The following is a 16,430-nucleotide window of genomic DNA, read 5'->3' on the forward strand; positions in this document are numbered from 1 at the left end:
ATTGGTATTTATATAATCCTTTATCTGACAACAAAAACAAGTATCTTAGCAAAAAATGATGTTAAGCTCCAGCAATTCTGCTTTTGTGTATACACTAGAAAGAACTGGAAGCAGAAACTTGAAAAGACAGTTTATTACCCTATTCATAGCAGCACTATTCACAATGGTAAAATAATGGAAACTCAAGTGTGTAGTTTGAAAGAATAGAAAACTGTGGCATATAGATTAATTAGAAACTTATTTAGACTTCCAAAGCAATGGAATTGTGATACATACAGAAATATAGGTGGAACCTAAGAATACAATAATAATTACAATTATTATTATCTATATTGATATTATGATGTTAATATTAAAATATATTAAATATCATATGCTATTAAAGAACATATTATTATAACATGATTATATTATATTACTATATATTACTGAGATTGCCACTGTATTCATTTTTTTATTGTGAAAATAACGTATAGAGGGGTTACAATTACATGGGCAAGATAATGAGTACATTTCTTATCAAGCATTGTTGCCTCCTCCTTTGTTTCCCCTTCCTATCCCTTCCCATCTTCGACCCCACCCCACCTCCCCACCCCGGTCAAAGTTGTAAAGTTCATTTTTGACATAACAACTTGTACATCTCATTGTTGCAATGGGCCCACCTGTATCCCTATTTAAACGATTTGTTTTTGCCCTTCCCCTCTACAAATTATACCAACATCAAATACAGTGAAAGCAGGGGTTATATCATAGGGGAGGGACATACAAAGCAACAAAGAAATCAGTTTGGTGGTAATGAGTGAATTAATAACATAATATATTGTTAGATTATATTTTAGTATATTCTATTTTAATAATATATAATAACATGAATTAATGTATTATATTATTATAATACAATATTACATATTATATATTGTATATTATTTATATAAATAGAAATATTTACATAAATATTAAAAACATAATATATTTATATATGTATGCATTATATTATATATGAACAAATAGATAATATAGAATATAGTATATGTTTTATCAAATATAATATATCATATATAATATATTCTATATACAATATAGAATATAGTATAGGGTATATACTATATTATATATCACATATATAATATATACTATGTATGTATATGGAATTTACATATGTATATATGTATATGCATATATATCATAGATTATATATATATTAGATGTTAGATATAGATTAATATACCAGCTATATATTATATTATACATGTAATACATATTATGTATAAATATATAAATATATAATATGTATACTATACATCATATATAGTACATAATATATAATAAAATATTGTACAATATGTAATACATAACATATATGATGTAATATATAATATACATGATATTTTATTATATAATGTAATAATCATATAATATATAGCATTATACAATATATTATATAAAATATATAATATTCTATAATATATTATATATTATAGTATATATTTTATTATAGATAATACAATATTTTATGTACATTATATTAATATAGTATAATATAATAACATATTGTGTTTTATATAATATAAATATATAATTATATATTAAATATATTATATGATGCATATTATATATTGTATAATATCTATTATATAACATATATGACTAAAATACATTCTATTTTATAATAGATAATATCATTTATAATACAATTATATATAATATTATATATTTTTTCTATATTGTACATATTTTATATAACATATTATATATTATGGAATATATAATATATTCTGTAATATATGGTATTATATAAGTATTATATATAATATTCAATGACACAATCTAATATATTATTATCTTATAACATGAATGTTATTTATTTTTATTTTTTTATTTTTTATTTTTTGTCCGGTCCTGGGGCCTGAACTCTGGGCCTGGGCGCTGTCCCTCAGCTCTTCAGCTCAAGGCTAGCGCTCTACCACTTGAGCCACAGTGCCACTTCCGGCTTTTTTTTTTCTTTTTGCTTATGTGGTGCTGAGGAATCGAACCCAGGGCCTCAGGCATGCAAGGCAAGTGCTCTACCACTGAGCCACCTTCCCAGCCCCGATGAATGTTATTTATATTATATATTATACATATAATCACAATTTGAAATAATGAATTTTGGAAGTGGAGGTGTCACTCAAGCAGTAGACCACCAGCCTTGAGCAAAAAAGCCAAGAATTCTCAGAAGGTTCAGAGTACTGACACAAAACAAAAATAAAAATTCAAAAAATATAATAAATTTGCAATACATCAAAAAAGACATATATAATAATTTTGAAATGTATTAAAAAAGATCAGATGCAAGGCAGAGAGGAAGAGCAGAGTGAGAGCAAGAGATGAAAAGTGATTATTCTACCCTCTTAAGTGCCACTCCTCCTCAGCTCTCATACCTACTCTATACCTACATCTGCTATGGATGCTCATTGCCTGGATTAACTGAGGAAAGACATGGAAAATGAGAGACAGGGATTCACTTTGGAGATGTTGGGAGTGGGGTATGCTCACTGCAGCCTGGCCAAGAGCTCCCCCTCCTGTGAGGTCAGAATCTCACATGCAGCTTGCACTGGCTTGAGGAACCAGACCCACACCCTTCCTGACCATTTACTATTTTCTCCCACATCAGCTTATTTTCAATTTCATGCCCAGCAGTTCCAGTAACAAGCTACAAATTCATGAAAGGTGAGTTCTTAGTGCTTTGAAGGCCTCTTAGCTACAGACAGGGAAGCTCCTGGGTCTGTTTTGCAGGGTCTCATCTGGATTTCAGGTAAGGAGGTGGCTATGGCCCTGCCCTTGGTGACTCAATCAAGAGAAACTGCATGTGGGTGTTACGTACACTACTGGAGCCTCACCTGTCTTGTGGGTGCCCACACATTCCCTCAAATTCCAGCCTGTAGAACTGGCTGTTTCCTGCCCCCATTACAACACTCCACCCCATCTCAGTCCAGAAGGTGCCAGAAGACTCAACAAGTACAACAACAAAACCATATCACACCCTATACAGTGCTAAGATCCTGGCCCACAAGCCTCCCTCTGTTCATGGACATCCTTATATTTCTCTACTGTGTTATGAGCCAAATTAACAACTTACGTATTTCTCCCCATGATGTTCCTTAGTATAGCTCAGAGAAGGAGGCGCTGAGGTATAATTGGAGGTCCAATTCCGCCCAAGGTCTCTGGAGACTGTTTTGTGTATCACCACAGTCTCTCTGTTGACATGCAAGGCCCTCGTGAATGCTCCAAGTCATCACATGTTGAGTAAGCAATTCAAATTTCTTCCCCGGGTTCAATATTTGCTACACAGTGGCATGGTACTTTTCTCTAGAACAACTCAGCTGGTCCCTGCTGTGGTTCCTGATACATTCGTTCTTCTCCAGTAGCCCCTGGGTTCTTTGTATAAATAAACTCCTTCCAATGAGATCCCCTGATATCCAGTTCTACTATCTCTTTTACTATACTGCTTCAATCTACAATTGTGAAATGAGTTGGTTGGACAGTTGGTTTCCATATTGGGGAATGAAGGTTAATTGATATGTGAATCAAATTGCTAGTATTGATACTAGGTCCATCTCTTCCTAATCTTGTGGTCTTAGGTGAGTCACTTAATCTCTCTAAGCCTCATTTTGTCCTTTTAGGTATATGTGAATAAAAATAGCATTTATCTTTCAGTTCTGAAGTGACTTATGTGTCTTGTGATTATAATTAAGTCTTACATTTTTATCCAGTCTGAAAAAAATCTTTTAACTCTTATGTTCATAGCATTTATAGTTAAGTTTTGATGTAGATAGATTACTATCCATCATCATTCTGTTTTCTATGATTCCAATCATTCTTTATCTTCTCTTGTCTTTTCTTCAGTTAATACTTTTTGTTCTTTTGGTTTATTTGTCCTGTTAGCTGTACATCTTTAAATATTAAATATTTTTGCTACCCTCGGGTTTACATATTCTTAATGAGACTAAGTTCCAATAATTTAAGCCACTTTAAGCTTGATGTAAGAGTTTTATATAGTGGTATTTCACAAGTTTTCAGTTCTACCCTTGATGGTATTGTAATTATTATTTCTAATGGTATGGATTTAAAAAAAACACCATTCCAAAGGATTAGTGAGAAAAATATTTGTTTCTACCAACTGGCCTGGAAAAGATTCACAAGGTACTGGTGAAAAAATTAAAAAGACATTACTTAAGTAGTGGAAAATGATTCAGCCTATATTAAATATTTCTCTGAATCCACATATCAATCTTAAAATCAAGCCCATAAGAATCCAATCCCTTACAGTTACCTTAAATGTACCCTGTATGAAACTCAACAGCAATAACAATCATGAAAATACTCAACACAATCATGAAAATACTCAACACGGGAGTAGCTTACATCAACCTACAGCGACAGAACGTAAAAGAAAAAAGTTCTAAACAACACTACAATAATAAGGAGCTAAATGGATATATTCAGTGGCCCAAATAGGAACAATTTAGGAGAATAAGCAGGAATCCCATGTAGCTAGGGCAATGAAAACCACTAAGCTGGGTCAGAGACAGAGAAAAAAAATAGAGAAACCAATTCATGTGGGTTTGTGTGTTATTATTTTGGGTATAAAGTAAAGCCATGAGGAAGTGCTAAGCAAAGAAATGATAAGACCATGTTTATGCTTCCTGTTTGTCACTTCTGTTAATTTTAACAAGGCAGGAGTTAGAGGGTATTGCAATATTCCAAGGAAAAGACTTACTGATAGATTTCAGAGTCTGGAACTAATACCAGTAGAGTAGTTGGGAGATACATGAAAACAGAATAAGTAGCCATTTGTTTGTTTGATAATTGTTTGAATGATTAGCGGTGATCAGCAATGTTGTTTCAGGAATAATTATTTTCTTTCATTGTCAATGTGCATGCTGTATCTGATTCTTTTTGTGGGGTAGGATGCCTTGCATTCACTCTGCTTTCTTGGTCACAGATGGCATATCTATAGCCTGGCTTTTTGATGGTTTATTGAAGCTGGAGCCTCTCAGATTTTTCTGCCCAGGCTGGATTTGAACTTTGATCCTTTATATCTCGGCCTCCTGAGCAGTTAAATTACAGGCATGAGACACTGACGCTCAGCTCCATGTAATTCTTAGCTCATAATTAGAAAGTCCCAAACCTCCAAGGTGTCTCATGGTATTCTCCACCTCTGAATATAGTGGAGGTTTCAGTTTGTGTTTCAGCTAGTAAAGTATGCAAGAATTTGGGACCCAAAGCATGAAGTGGCTAAAAACAAAGATTTGGCTTCTACGTTGACTAGACTGTAAATTTTGTCATCTCTAAGGGATACTGTTAGATTCATGGCCCCTAAAGTGTTATAAAGCTCTTACACCTTTATCAAAACAGGCTGTCAACAGTTGTGTAACATAAGGGTGACACACTGTATATGCAAAATGGCTAAAAAGAGTATACTGATTTTTTCAGAGATCAAGTTGATCAGGACTACAGCCTCACAATCCTTCATGAGTTAGGAGAGCTACACCTCTGCCTCTGAGGTGGTAGCAAAGATGTTCTCCTTCTTAGCTCAGCAGCTGGCCTCTGCATTTCTTCACTATTATTTCCTGGTGCTTGCTCTGCTCTTGTTTCTCTAGGGGCCCAGAGCAGACACACCTGTATTGCTTTCCTGGCTCTCTCCAAAGTCTCAGAGGACCTCTGTGTCAGCTCAGGTTTCTTACCAAAGTGGGCACATCCAGGGTCAGGAGACTAGGTGCATTCCTTGTTCATTCAAAAGCCTGAGGGTTCTAGACTAGCTTCTCACAACCCTTAGAGGAAGCTAAAGCCAGAAGCTTGATCCCAAGCAATAAGACACCTCTGGACACAGGTAGCTTCCATGGCTCAGAAGCCATGTGTGGCAAACCTTTCATTGCTCTTTATCCAGTTTTGTAGTAGCTGGAGGGAGATCTTGGTCCAAAGTACGGAGTACTGGAGGAACTGGAGTTTCTTTTAATAATGTTGGTTTGTGATTTGTTTATCCCTGGTTAGGGATAATTATTGAATCAATCTCTGAAGATCTTAAATCAGGAAGGACTGTGAACAACTGCTTCTCATCATGAATATCTTAGGAAACTGCTCTGGCATCCTCTTCCAGAAGCCCAGAAGTATATGTTCCTTGAGAGTCAAACATCTCAAGTAGCATGGATGGCCACAAACAGGACCCTTAAAGATGTCTTTGGATGAAGGGTGGAGAAAGATGGGATGGCAGAGGTTGTCAGAGGGGCAAGTTTGCTGCCAGGCTCTAAAATGTTCTCAGATTAAAGTAATGAGTATGGTGGATTCGCCATAATAATTTGCTGCACCAGATAGAACCTGGGGTGATACATGGGAATATCCTAACCATCCCAGATGTATCTCAAGATATCACATCCTGGAGACCCAGGACCACTACAGTTGCCAGAGATGGGAGCTTCACTCAGGGTTTGCTCACCATTCTAGCTTCAAAATGTGCATCTGGGAAAGGGACTCATGGAAGCTTTCTCTGAGGAAGAGTGTAGTAAAGAAACTCTTTCAAGATTAGTCATGTTGCCAGGTACTGGTGGCTCATGGCTACTCAGAAGACTAAGTTATGAGGATCATGATTTGAAGCCAGCCCAGACAAATCAGAGAGAATCTTACATCCAATTAACCAGCAAAAAGCTAGAAGTAGAGGAGTGACTCAAGTTGAAGAGCACCAGCTATAAGCAAGAATACAAGGCTTGAATTCAAGCTCCAGTATAAACAAACAACAACAGCAGCAGCAACTAACCAATTCTTTTTAGAAAAAATTTAAAGTTCCATAAAACACTGCCAGTTATATCTCCTGGGCCACAATTTAAGCATATGCTCACATGTAGCTGCAATGGTAGTAACAGTTTTATTTTAACTTTTGGGGAACAATGTGCCCTAATGACAACTGAGATTCTGGCAGGAAGGAAGAAAAAGGAAATGGGTTTCAGAAAAACAACCAAGGGATCTTTGCCATGTCACTGGCTTGAGGGAGTCCTGGAAGTTCCCTTTCCTATGGTTTGAAGAAATAACTGAGAATGAGACCAGAGGACTAGATTTCTCTGTGCTTGGAGCCTGACATCTTCTCCACTTTTCCTTACATGTTCTTCACTTAATAGCATGTAGAGATACAAAATTCCAAGATGGAGAAAAAGATAATCTGGTTTTCCTGGGAATTGAAGGCAAAAATCTGTCTTTTCTGCACAGAAATCAGGGAACACCTACTTTGCAACTGAAGGTATGCAGCTAAGATGTATTTCAAACGTATTTCCTTCCACTCTACAGTCTTCCTTACTAACAAGTATTTTTTCTATTCCCAGGAGATGTACAACATGGTTGCATACTGGAACAAAGCACAGAAGCTCTTTTACCACAGTATGGATGGCTCCACCCTGTCTTTGAGTCTGTCTCCTATCCTGGCTGGTTCATAGGCACCTACTCCACAGCAAGACACTCCATCATTCTCACCCAGGAAAAGGGGCAAAATTACTATTAACTTCTATTCATATCTTAAGAATTCAATCCAACATTGTATATAGACAATCAATTCCAGGATGTAGAATCAAACCATCAGACTCTTTTACTTGAAAATACTAAGTGACCTTAAGAGACACTGTGCCTGATGAGGTTTCCAATAGTTCAATGCCAACCACCTGTCCTTCAGACATTGTTTATATTGTGCCTCTCAGATGGAAAGTATTCTAGTAGGAAACCTTAGAATTGCTTTTCATTCCTTCCTGATCTTAGCTCAGTACCCATTCAGCGGTCAAGTCCAGTTAAACCATATATTTCTTATTCCTTTGCCAACCCATAGTCAAAGGAGTAGGTGGATTCCAAGCATTTTTGTTTACATCAATAAAATTATTAACTTTATGTATGATAAATATTATAAATATACTCAAAAGGATACATCTAAAGAATGGGACAAATATAAAACAAAATTTTATGTCTTGATTATTATATTGGATTCAAACTACTCTTAGTTAATAATTTAATATGCAATTGTATGCAATATTAAGTATGGTTTTTAACTGTGATGAATAAAATAAATCCATTTTTTCAAAGAATTATTCATATCAGCTTCAATTTCTTTTAGGCCACTTCTCAGAACTGATTGCACTGCCATAATTTTACTTTATAAAGACATTGGAAAGAAGCGTGAAAGATATTATCTTATTATTCATGTGTTCTGGGATGTCAACAATAGAAATAGTCTATAGAGTCATCATGGTAAGTCATTGTTCACTTTGTGAAGGATATTTTCATTAAAGCCCATAATACAACCTATAAATACAGGAACCAAACACATAGAACACAATATATTATAATATACTGACTATGGGGGAGTTCCGGGAAGATGGTGGAGGAGAAGCTGGAATCTGAACAAGCTCTTGCATAGAAAGCAGTTTCAGAGTTCCAGTGAACAGTCCCAAGCCAGAGAATCACACCAAGTGTGCCATCACAGGACAGAGAGTTAGTCAAGAGAGGGGAAGCCAAGCAGACACATCTGAGCGCTTGCCAGCAGCTGCCGCTGTGGTGGCAGGGTCGCTGTGGCGACCACCGCCGCGGGGTCATACCTGAGACAAAGTCCGGGACGAAGGAGCCAGACGCAGCGGACGAGCGGATTCTACTCAACACCAGCAAGAACCGACAAGGAGCGGACAACTTCATCCTGCACTTTGCAGACCAGAGACAACCCAGGATCCAAGACTCGGCGTGAGTAGAAGCCCGACGTCCTCACTCCTTCTCAGGGACCAGAGGAGGGAAGGCCACCCCTCCTCCCCCCAGCACCGGTGATCTCCATCTTGGATACCGACAAAGCTCGGAGGAGCTGCTAGCTCCAACTCAGGCCTTGGAATAAAATGAGTCATTTAGCAGGTCACAAGAACTTAATGGCGAAGTGACCTCACAGACTCAGTTCCATCCAGGGAAAAGTCACCCAGCTCAGGCGCCAGACATTGGAGTGGCTCTCCTCACTGGGTAACCAGAGCCAGAGGCTGCCCCTCCCTCTAGCAGCCACCACAATCAATTGATAAACAGAAACCCTGAGAATGGCTCCAGGCTGGGTACTGTGAGTTTTTTTCACAAAATAGCCCCAGGGAAAAGCTACTGTTTGTTGAAAGGCCTCAACTCTACCCAGAACCTAGCCTCATCACTGCATCCCCCTCTTTTGTGATTCTCAAAGCAGATCATCCTCCCAGTAAACTAACCTGGGAGGGGGATCTCAAAATCTTGGGTAAAGCAGAGCATTTTTCTGCCTGTTCCAACAAACTGACTTAAGAAACCAATCAAGCCACAGGACCTCAAGCTGACCAGAGACTCCAACAAGACTCTGGTTACAGACAAAAGGGAGATACAGGATTCTTCCCACCCCTCCACCCCCCCAAAAAAAATCAAAGAACTTTTTTTTTCTTCTTCTTCTTTTCTTTTTTTATTTGTTTTTTTTTGTTTTTTGTTACCTTATATATACAAAAAAAATTTTTTCCTTTTCTAAAACTTTTATTAATCTTTCATTTTTGCCTCTTCTGAAAAAATAATTGTTTTCCAGTAACTTTTTTTTTCTCCTCTTATAATTTTTATTTTAGGAATACGTGAATGTATGTTTTCCTTTCTTTTCTTGTCTTCTTTCTCTTTTTCTTTCATTCTTAATTATCTTTTTGTTTTTTGTCTAGCTCTACTGAACTTCTGATCTTTTCTTCTCACTTTCCTACCCTTTCCACCTTTTCCTCTCTTTTGTTCTTCTTTATGTGACTTAACTCTTGTCCTGCACATCCTCAGATAAACCCGTAGTTAACTAGTAGACCCTATCCCCCATTGTGTACACATTTAATCCACAAACTTATTACTCTATTCAAAACCTCTGAGACTTAAATTCATTAATAGCAGTACTACCTCTTTATACCTATATAATATTTTAAGCATTTTTTAAAAGTTTTTCACATCTCCTCTATGTCCCTCCCTTTCTCTCAACATATTCACATTCCTCTCTAAATAGATGGTCTTTTAATCTCTATAATAACATTAATTTTTACATTTCTATTTTTTTTCTGGTCTCTTTTTATTCCTCTTTCCTTTCTTCTTTTTCTCTCTCTCTCTACTTGCATCCTACCCAACCTATTTCCTGCATTGTGATTAGGACATAGTTAACTCTCCCTGTGCCTCCCCACACCAATCTATTCCTATTTTTTACCCACATCTCTCCCTAACCCTAATAATTTCTGGTTTTCCAAATTCTTCTCTGCGGTTCAAAGTCCTTTAACATATAGTTGTTTGATGTCGAATAGATGTATCTGTTGAACTAGATTGTATCTGTAGACTATTAACTGTACAAATGCAAACTTTGGTTGATGGTTGCCTTAAGATAGTGTTCTAGCACAAAACTGGTGCTATCTTCATCTCAAATGGGCAGAGTAAGCCGAAAAAAAAGAAAAATGGCAAATTCGGGTATCTCAATTCCCAATCTTGATAATCAGGGGTTAGAACAGATAATGAATAATCCAGAGGAGAGTTCCCAAATAGCTCTACAAACACTGCTGGCAAACATGATAAATGAGAAGTTTGAAAATGTACAAAGGACTCTGTATGAGCGTGATAGGGAGAGAGAGGAGGCATCCCAGAAGTTTATACAGGAATATCATAAGTGTGAGGAAGCTACTCAAAAACTGATACAGGATTTGCGTGAACAACTTGAGAATACTCAAAGAGAAAGGGAGGAATGGCGTGAGCAGGCTGAGAACACTCAAAGAGAACTGCAGGAATCCCACGAATGGGAGGAAGCTAATCAAAGAGTAATACAGGAATTGAGAGACCAGGTAGAGAACACACAAAGATCACTAAAGGCATTCATGGAATCCATTAACAAAGAGCTGAAGGAAGTCAGGGAGACCACAAAGGGAATGCTGAATGGAACCCAACAGAAGGAATGGGAGTTCAAAGAAACCATAACCAATCAACTAAGTGATTTGAGGACAAACACTGAACACCAAATTAAGGAAGTAAAGAAATTCATACAAGACCTAAAACAGAGCTTCAACAAAGAACTTGAAGTCATCAAAGCTGATCAATTAGAAGGAAAAGAGATAAAAAACAAAGTAGAGAGTCTTGACAGCAGGTTAGACCATGCAGAAGATCGAATCTCAGGGACTGAAGACAGCCTAGATATTATAGAGAAAGAACATACAACCATCCAAGACAAGTCCAAGAAATATGATAGATCTATCCAACACCTGGAAGACACCATCAGAAGGCCTAATCTAAGGATAATGGGTGTAGAGGAGCACCTAGAAACAGAAGTTAATGGTCTAGGAAATTTGTTTAACAGGATCCTAGCAGAGAACTTCCCAAACATGCAAAAAGATAGGCCTGTTCAGATACAAGAAGCCTTTAGAACCCCAAATAGACCAGACCAGAATAGGACATCCCACCATCACATTATAATCCACACAGGATCAACTCAGAACAAGGAAAAGATCCTTCAAGCTGTCAAGGAGAAAAGGGTAATCACCTATAAAGGGAAACCAATTAGAAACACCTCAGATTTCTCAGCAGAGACAATCAAAGCAAGAAGAGCCTGGAATGATGTATGCCATGCCCTAAAAACAAACAACTATCAACCAAGAATACTGTACCCAGCTAAACTCTCCTTCATAACTGAAGGCCAAATAAAAACCTTCCATAGCAAAGAAAAATTGAAACAATACATCTCTACCAAACCAGCCTTACAAAAGATTCTTAAAGATGTCCTACACATAGAAAACCAACAAGACCACAATAAAGGCCAAGAAACTGCACCCAAACTGAGAATCCAAGAACCATAGGAAGAACCCAGTTTTCGCAGCCCCCAAGAAGGTAGATAACATGGCAGGAACTCCCAAATACCTCTCAGTCCTATCTCTTAACGTTAACGGACTGAACTCTCCAATTAAGCGACATAGACTGTCTAGTTGGATTAAAAAACAAGACCCTTCTATCTGCTGCCTGCAGGAGTTACATCTTGCCCGTAAAAACAAACACATTTTCAATGTTAAAGGCTGGAACAAAATCTACCAAGCAAACGGACCCCATAAACAGGCGGGAGTTGCAATCCTAATATCAGATAAAATAGACTGCAAATTAAAATTCGTGAGAAGAGATAAAGAAGGTCACTACATACTAATTAAAGGATCTCTCCTTCAGGAGGATATTACAATTCTAAATATCTATTCGCCAAACAATGGAGCACCCAAATTTATCAAAGAAACACTACTTTCCCTCAAATCCCATATAGATCCAAAGACATTAATTGTTGGGGATTTTAACACACCACTCTCCCCACTAGATAGATCAACTCGGCAAAAACTCAACAGAGAAACCGCAGATCTAAACAGCTGCATAGATCAACTAGACTTAACAGACATTTACTGAACATTTCACCCAGCAGCATCAGAATACACGTTTTTCTCAGCAGCACATGGAACGTTTTCTAAAATAGACCACATTTTAGGCCACAAAGCAAACTTGTCTAAATTCAGAAACATTGAAGTTATACCTTGCATTCTCTCTGACCACAAGGGAATAAAATTAGAACTCAACACCAAAAGCCACCAAAGAAAGTCCGGTATCACATGGAGGCTGAACAACACACTGCTGAATCATGAGTGGGTCATGGAAGAGATTAGAAAGGAAATTCAAATGTTCATGCTATTCAACAAAAATGAACACACAAAATACCAGCTCCTCTGGGACACAGCAAAGGCAGTACTCAGAGGCAAGTTTATAGCTCTGAGCTCCTACATCAACAAATTGGAGAGATCTGAAACTAGCAATTTAATGACACATCTAAACCTCCTTGAAAAAGAGCAGCAAGATAAACCCCAATCCAGTAGACGGAAAGAAATAATCAAAATTAAATCAGAATTAAATGAATTAGAATCCAAAAAAACTATAGAAAGAATCAACAAAACAAAGAGTTGGTTCTTCGAAAAACTTAACAAAATTGACAGACCCTTAGCAAATCTTATCAGAAAAAGAAGAGAACACACCCAAATTAATAAACTCAGAGATGAGAATGGAAACATCACCACGGAAACAACCAAGATTCAGAACATTATAAGGGAATACTTCTCAAAACTTTATGCTAATAAGTTTGAGAACTTGACAGAAATGGACCTCTTCCTAGCAAATATTGACATGCCAAAACTAAACCAAGATGAGGTAAACTATCTTAACAGGCCCATACCAAGCATTGAAATAGAAACAGCAATAAGAGACCTCCCAGCTAAGAAAAGTCCAGGACCAGATGGTTTTACAGCGGAATTTTACAAGGCCTTCAAAGCAGAGCTCACATCAATACTCCTCTAACTCTTCAATGAAATTGAAAGAGAAAGCTCACTACCGAACACATTCTATGAAGCCATCATAACCCTCATCCCAAAACCAGGCAGGGACTCATCAAAGAAAGAGAACTATAGACCCATTTCTTTGATGAACATTGATGCAAAACTTCTCAACAAAATTTTGGCCAACCGACTTCAACAATTCATCCAAAAAATCATACACCACGACCAAACAGGATTCATTTCAGGGATGCAAAGCTGGTTCAATATACGCAAATCAATTAATATTATTCATCACATCAACAGGAGCAAGAATAAGAACCACATGGTTATCTCAATAGATGCAGAAAAAGCGTTCGACAAGATCCAACACCCCTTTATGATGAAGGTTTTGGAAAAATTAGGAATCCATGGAACATTCCTCAATACAATAAAGGCTGTATATGACAAACCTACAGCCAGCATTATACTCAATGGTGAAAAACTAAAGCCATTTCCTCTTAACTCAGGAACAAGACAAGGATGCCCACTCTCTCCACTTCTCTTCAATCTAGTATTAGAATGCCTAGCTACAGCAATAAGACAAGATACAGACATAAAGGGGATCCAAATAAGGAAAGAAGAAATAAAACTCTCCCTCTTTGCAGATGACATGATCTTGTATTTAAAGAATCCCATAGACTCTACTCCCAAATTACTCAAGCTGATTCAAAACTTTGGCAAAGTAGCAGGTTATAAAATTAACCCCCAAAAATCAATGGCTTTTCTGTATGCCAACAATGAGAAAAGTGTGGCTGAAATTAGGAAAGCAACTCCATTTGTAATAGCCCCACAAAAAATAAAATACCTAGGAATTAACTTAACTAAAGAAGTGAAGGACCTCTATGATGAAAACTTTAAAATCTTGAAAAAGGAAATCAACACAGAACTTAAAAAATGGCAAAACCTCCCATGCTCCTGGATTGGAAAGATTAACATCGTGAAAATGGCAATACTTCCCAAGGCTATCTACAAATTCAACGCAATACCTATCAAAATTCCACCCTCATTCTTCAAGGAAATAGAAGAGGCAATCCAAAAATTCATATGGAACAATAAAAGACCCCGAATAGCAAAAACGCTCCTCAACGGAAAGAACACTGCTGGAGGAATATCAATACCAAATTTCAAACTCTACTGTAAAGCCATAGTAATCAAAACAGCTTGGTATTGGCATAAGAACAGACCTCAGGACCAATGGAATAGAATTGAAAACCCAGAAATGAACCTACAGACCTATAGCCATCTAATCTTCGATAAGGGAGCTAAAACAATAGAATGGAAGACAGACAGCCTCTTCAGTAAATGGTGCTGGCAAAACTGGTTAACTACATGTAGAAAACTAAAGCTAGATCCTTATATATCACCCTGCACCAGAATCAACTCCAAATGGATCAAAGACCTTGAATTCAAAGCAGACACACTGAAAACATTACAGGATGGAATAGGAGAAACCCTAGGTCTCCTTGGCTCAGGCCGAAATTTTCTGAATAGAGACCCAGAAACACAACAAATCAAAGAAAGGTTGGACAAATGGGATTGCATAAGGTTGCAGAGCTTCTGCAGGGCAAATGACATAGCTAGCAAGATCAATAGAAAGCCCACGGATTGGGAGAAGATCTTTACTAGCCATACAACGGACAAGGGTCTCATATCTAAAATATACTTGGAACTCAAAAAATTAAACCACCCAACAACAAATCCTCAAAGAAACAACTGCCCAATAAGTAAGTGGGCAAAAGACTTAAAGAGAAGCTTCTCTGAAGAAGAAAGAAGGGTGGCCAATAGACACATGAAGAAATGTTCAACATCCCTAGCTATAAAAGAAATGCAAATCAAAACAACATTGAGATATCACCTCACTCCAGTTAGAACAGCAAAAATCAAGAACTCTACCAACAACAGATGCTGGAGGGGATGTGGACAGAAAGGAACCTTACTTCATTGTTGGTGAGAATGTAAACTTGTTCAACCACTTTGGAAAGCAGTATGGAGGTTCCTCAAAAGACTTCACATAGAACTCCCCTATGACCCAGCAATCCCACTTTTGGGCATTTACCCTAATGTTTACAAAAAAGACCACACTAAAGCTACCAGCACAACTATGTTTATTGCAGCATTATTTACCATAGCTAAGATATGGAACCAACCCAGATGCCCCTCAGTAGATGAATGGATCAAGAAAATGTGGTATATATACACAATGGAATTCTATGCCTCCATCAGAAAGAATGACATTTCCCCATTTGTTAGGAAATGGAAAGGCTTGGAAAAAATTATATTAAGTGAAGTAAGCCAGGCCCAAAGAAACATAGGTCCCATGGTTTCCCTTATTTGCAATATCTAGTATAGGTATGAGTCAAGCGGAAAAAGTCAGATAATGTGATGTTAGGAAAACGAACCCTCAAATATGTATTTTAATGTTTTTCTTTCTTTCATGCATTCGTTTCTAATGCATTTATAAGATTATTTCTTTGTTGCTTTGTATGTCCCTCTCCCACAGTGTAACCCCCGCTTTCACTATATTTGATGTCAGTATAACATGTGGAGGAGATGGGGACAAACAAGTCGTTTAAGGATTCAGGTGGACCTGTTGCAACAATGAGAAGTACAAAATGTCATGTCAAAACCAGCTTTACAATATCGGTGTGTGGGGGGGAGGGGGGGTATGATTGGGTGGGGGGGAGGGAGGAGGCTGGGAAGGGAGGTGAAGGGTAAACAAAGGAGGAGGCTGCAATGCTTGGTAAGAAATGTATGCATTATCCTGCCCATGTAATTGTAACCCCTCTGTACAGTATGTTCTCAAATAAAATAAAATAAAATTAAAAAAAAAAAAAGTGGAACTCAGTGCTCTGGCCCTGGATTCAAGCCCCAGGATCAACACGCCCTTCGCCCTCCTCCTCAACAAAGAAGAGAATTCTGTCATTTGCAACTACGTAGATGAATGTGGAGAACATCGACTTAAATAAAATGAGCCAAACAGAAAAAGTCAAAAACTATATGATCTCATTTATATGTAATTCCAAAAAGTCAAACTTACAGAGG

At 37.3% G+C, this 16,430-nt stretch overlaps 1 protein-coding gene across 1 annotated transcript; it reads left to right on the top strand.

Moving 5' to 3' along the window:
- Positions 1-7,141: 7,141 nt before the first annotated feature.
- Il36b (interleukin 36 beta) lies at positions 7,142-7,528 on the top strand (the record flags this gene model as incomplete). The annotated part of the gene is given in 3 exon segments (XM_042670922.1): positions 7,142-7,270; positions 7,353-7,422; positions 7,425-7,528. Coding segments are annotated over 3 exon segments (303 nt in total), but the record flags the coding sequence as incomplete, so codon positions are not given.
- Positions 7,529-16,430: the final 8,902 nt, after the last annotated feature.

The sequence above is a fragment of the Dipodomys spectabilis genome, unplaced genomic scaffold, assembly GCF_019054845.1.
Source record: "Dipodomys spectabilis isolate Male_0828 unplaced genomic scaffold, ASM1905484v1 ptg000588l, whole genome shotgun sequence".
NCBI classification, from domain to species: domain Eukaryota; kingdom Metazoa; phylum Chordata; class Mammalia; order Rodentia; family Heteromyidae; genus Dipodomys; species Dipodomys spectabilis.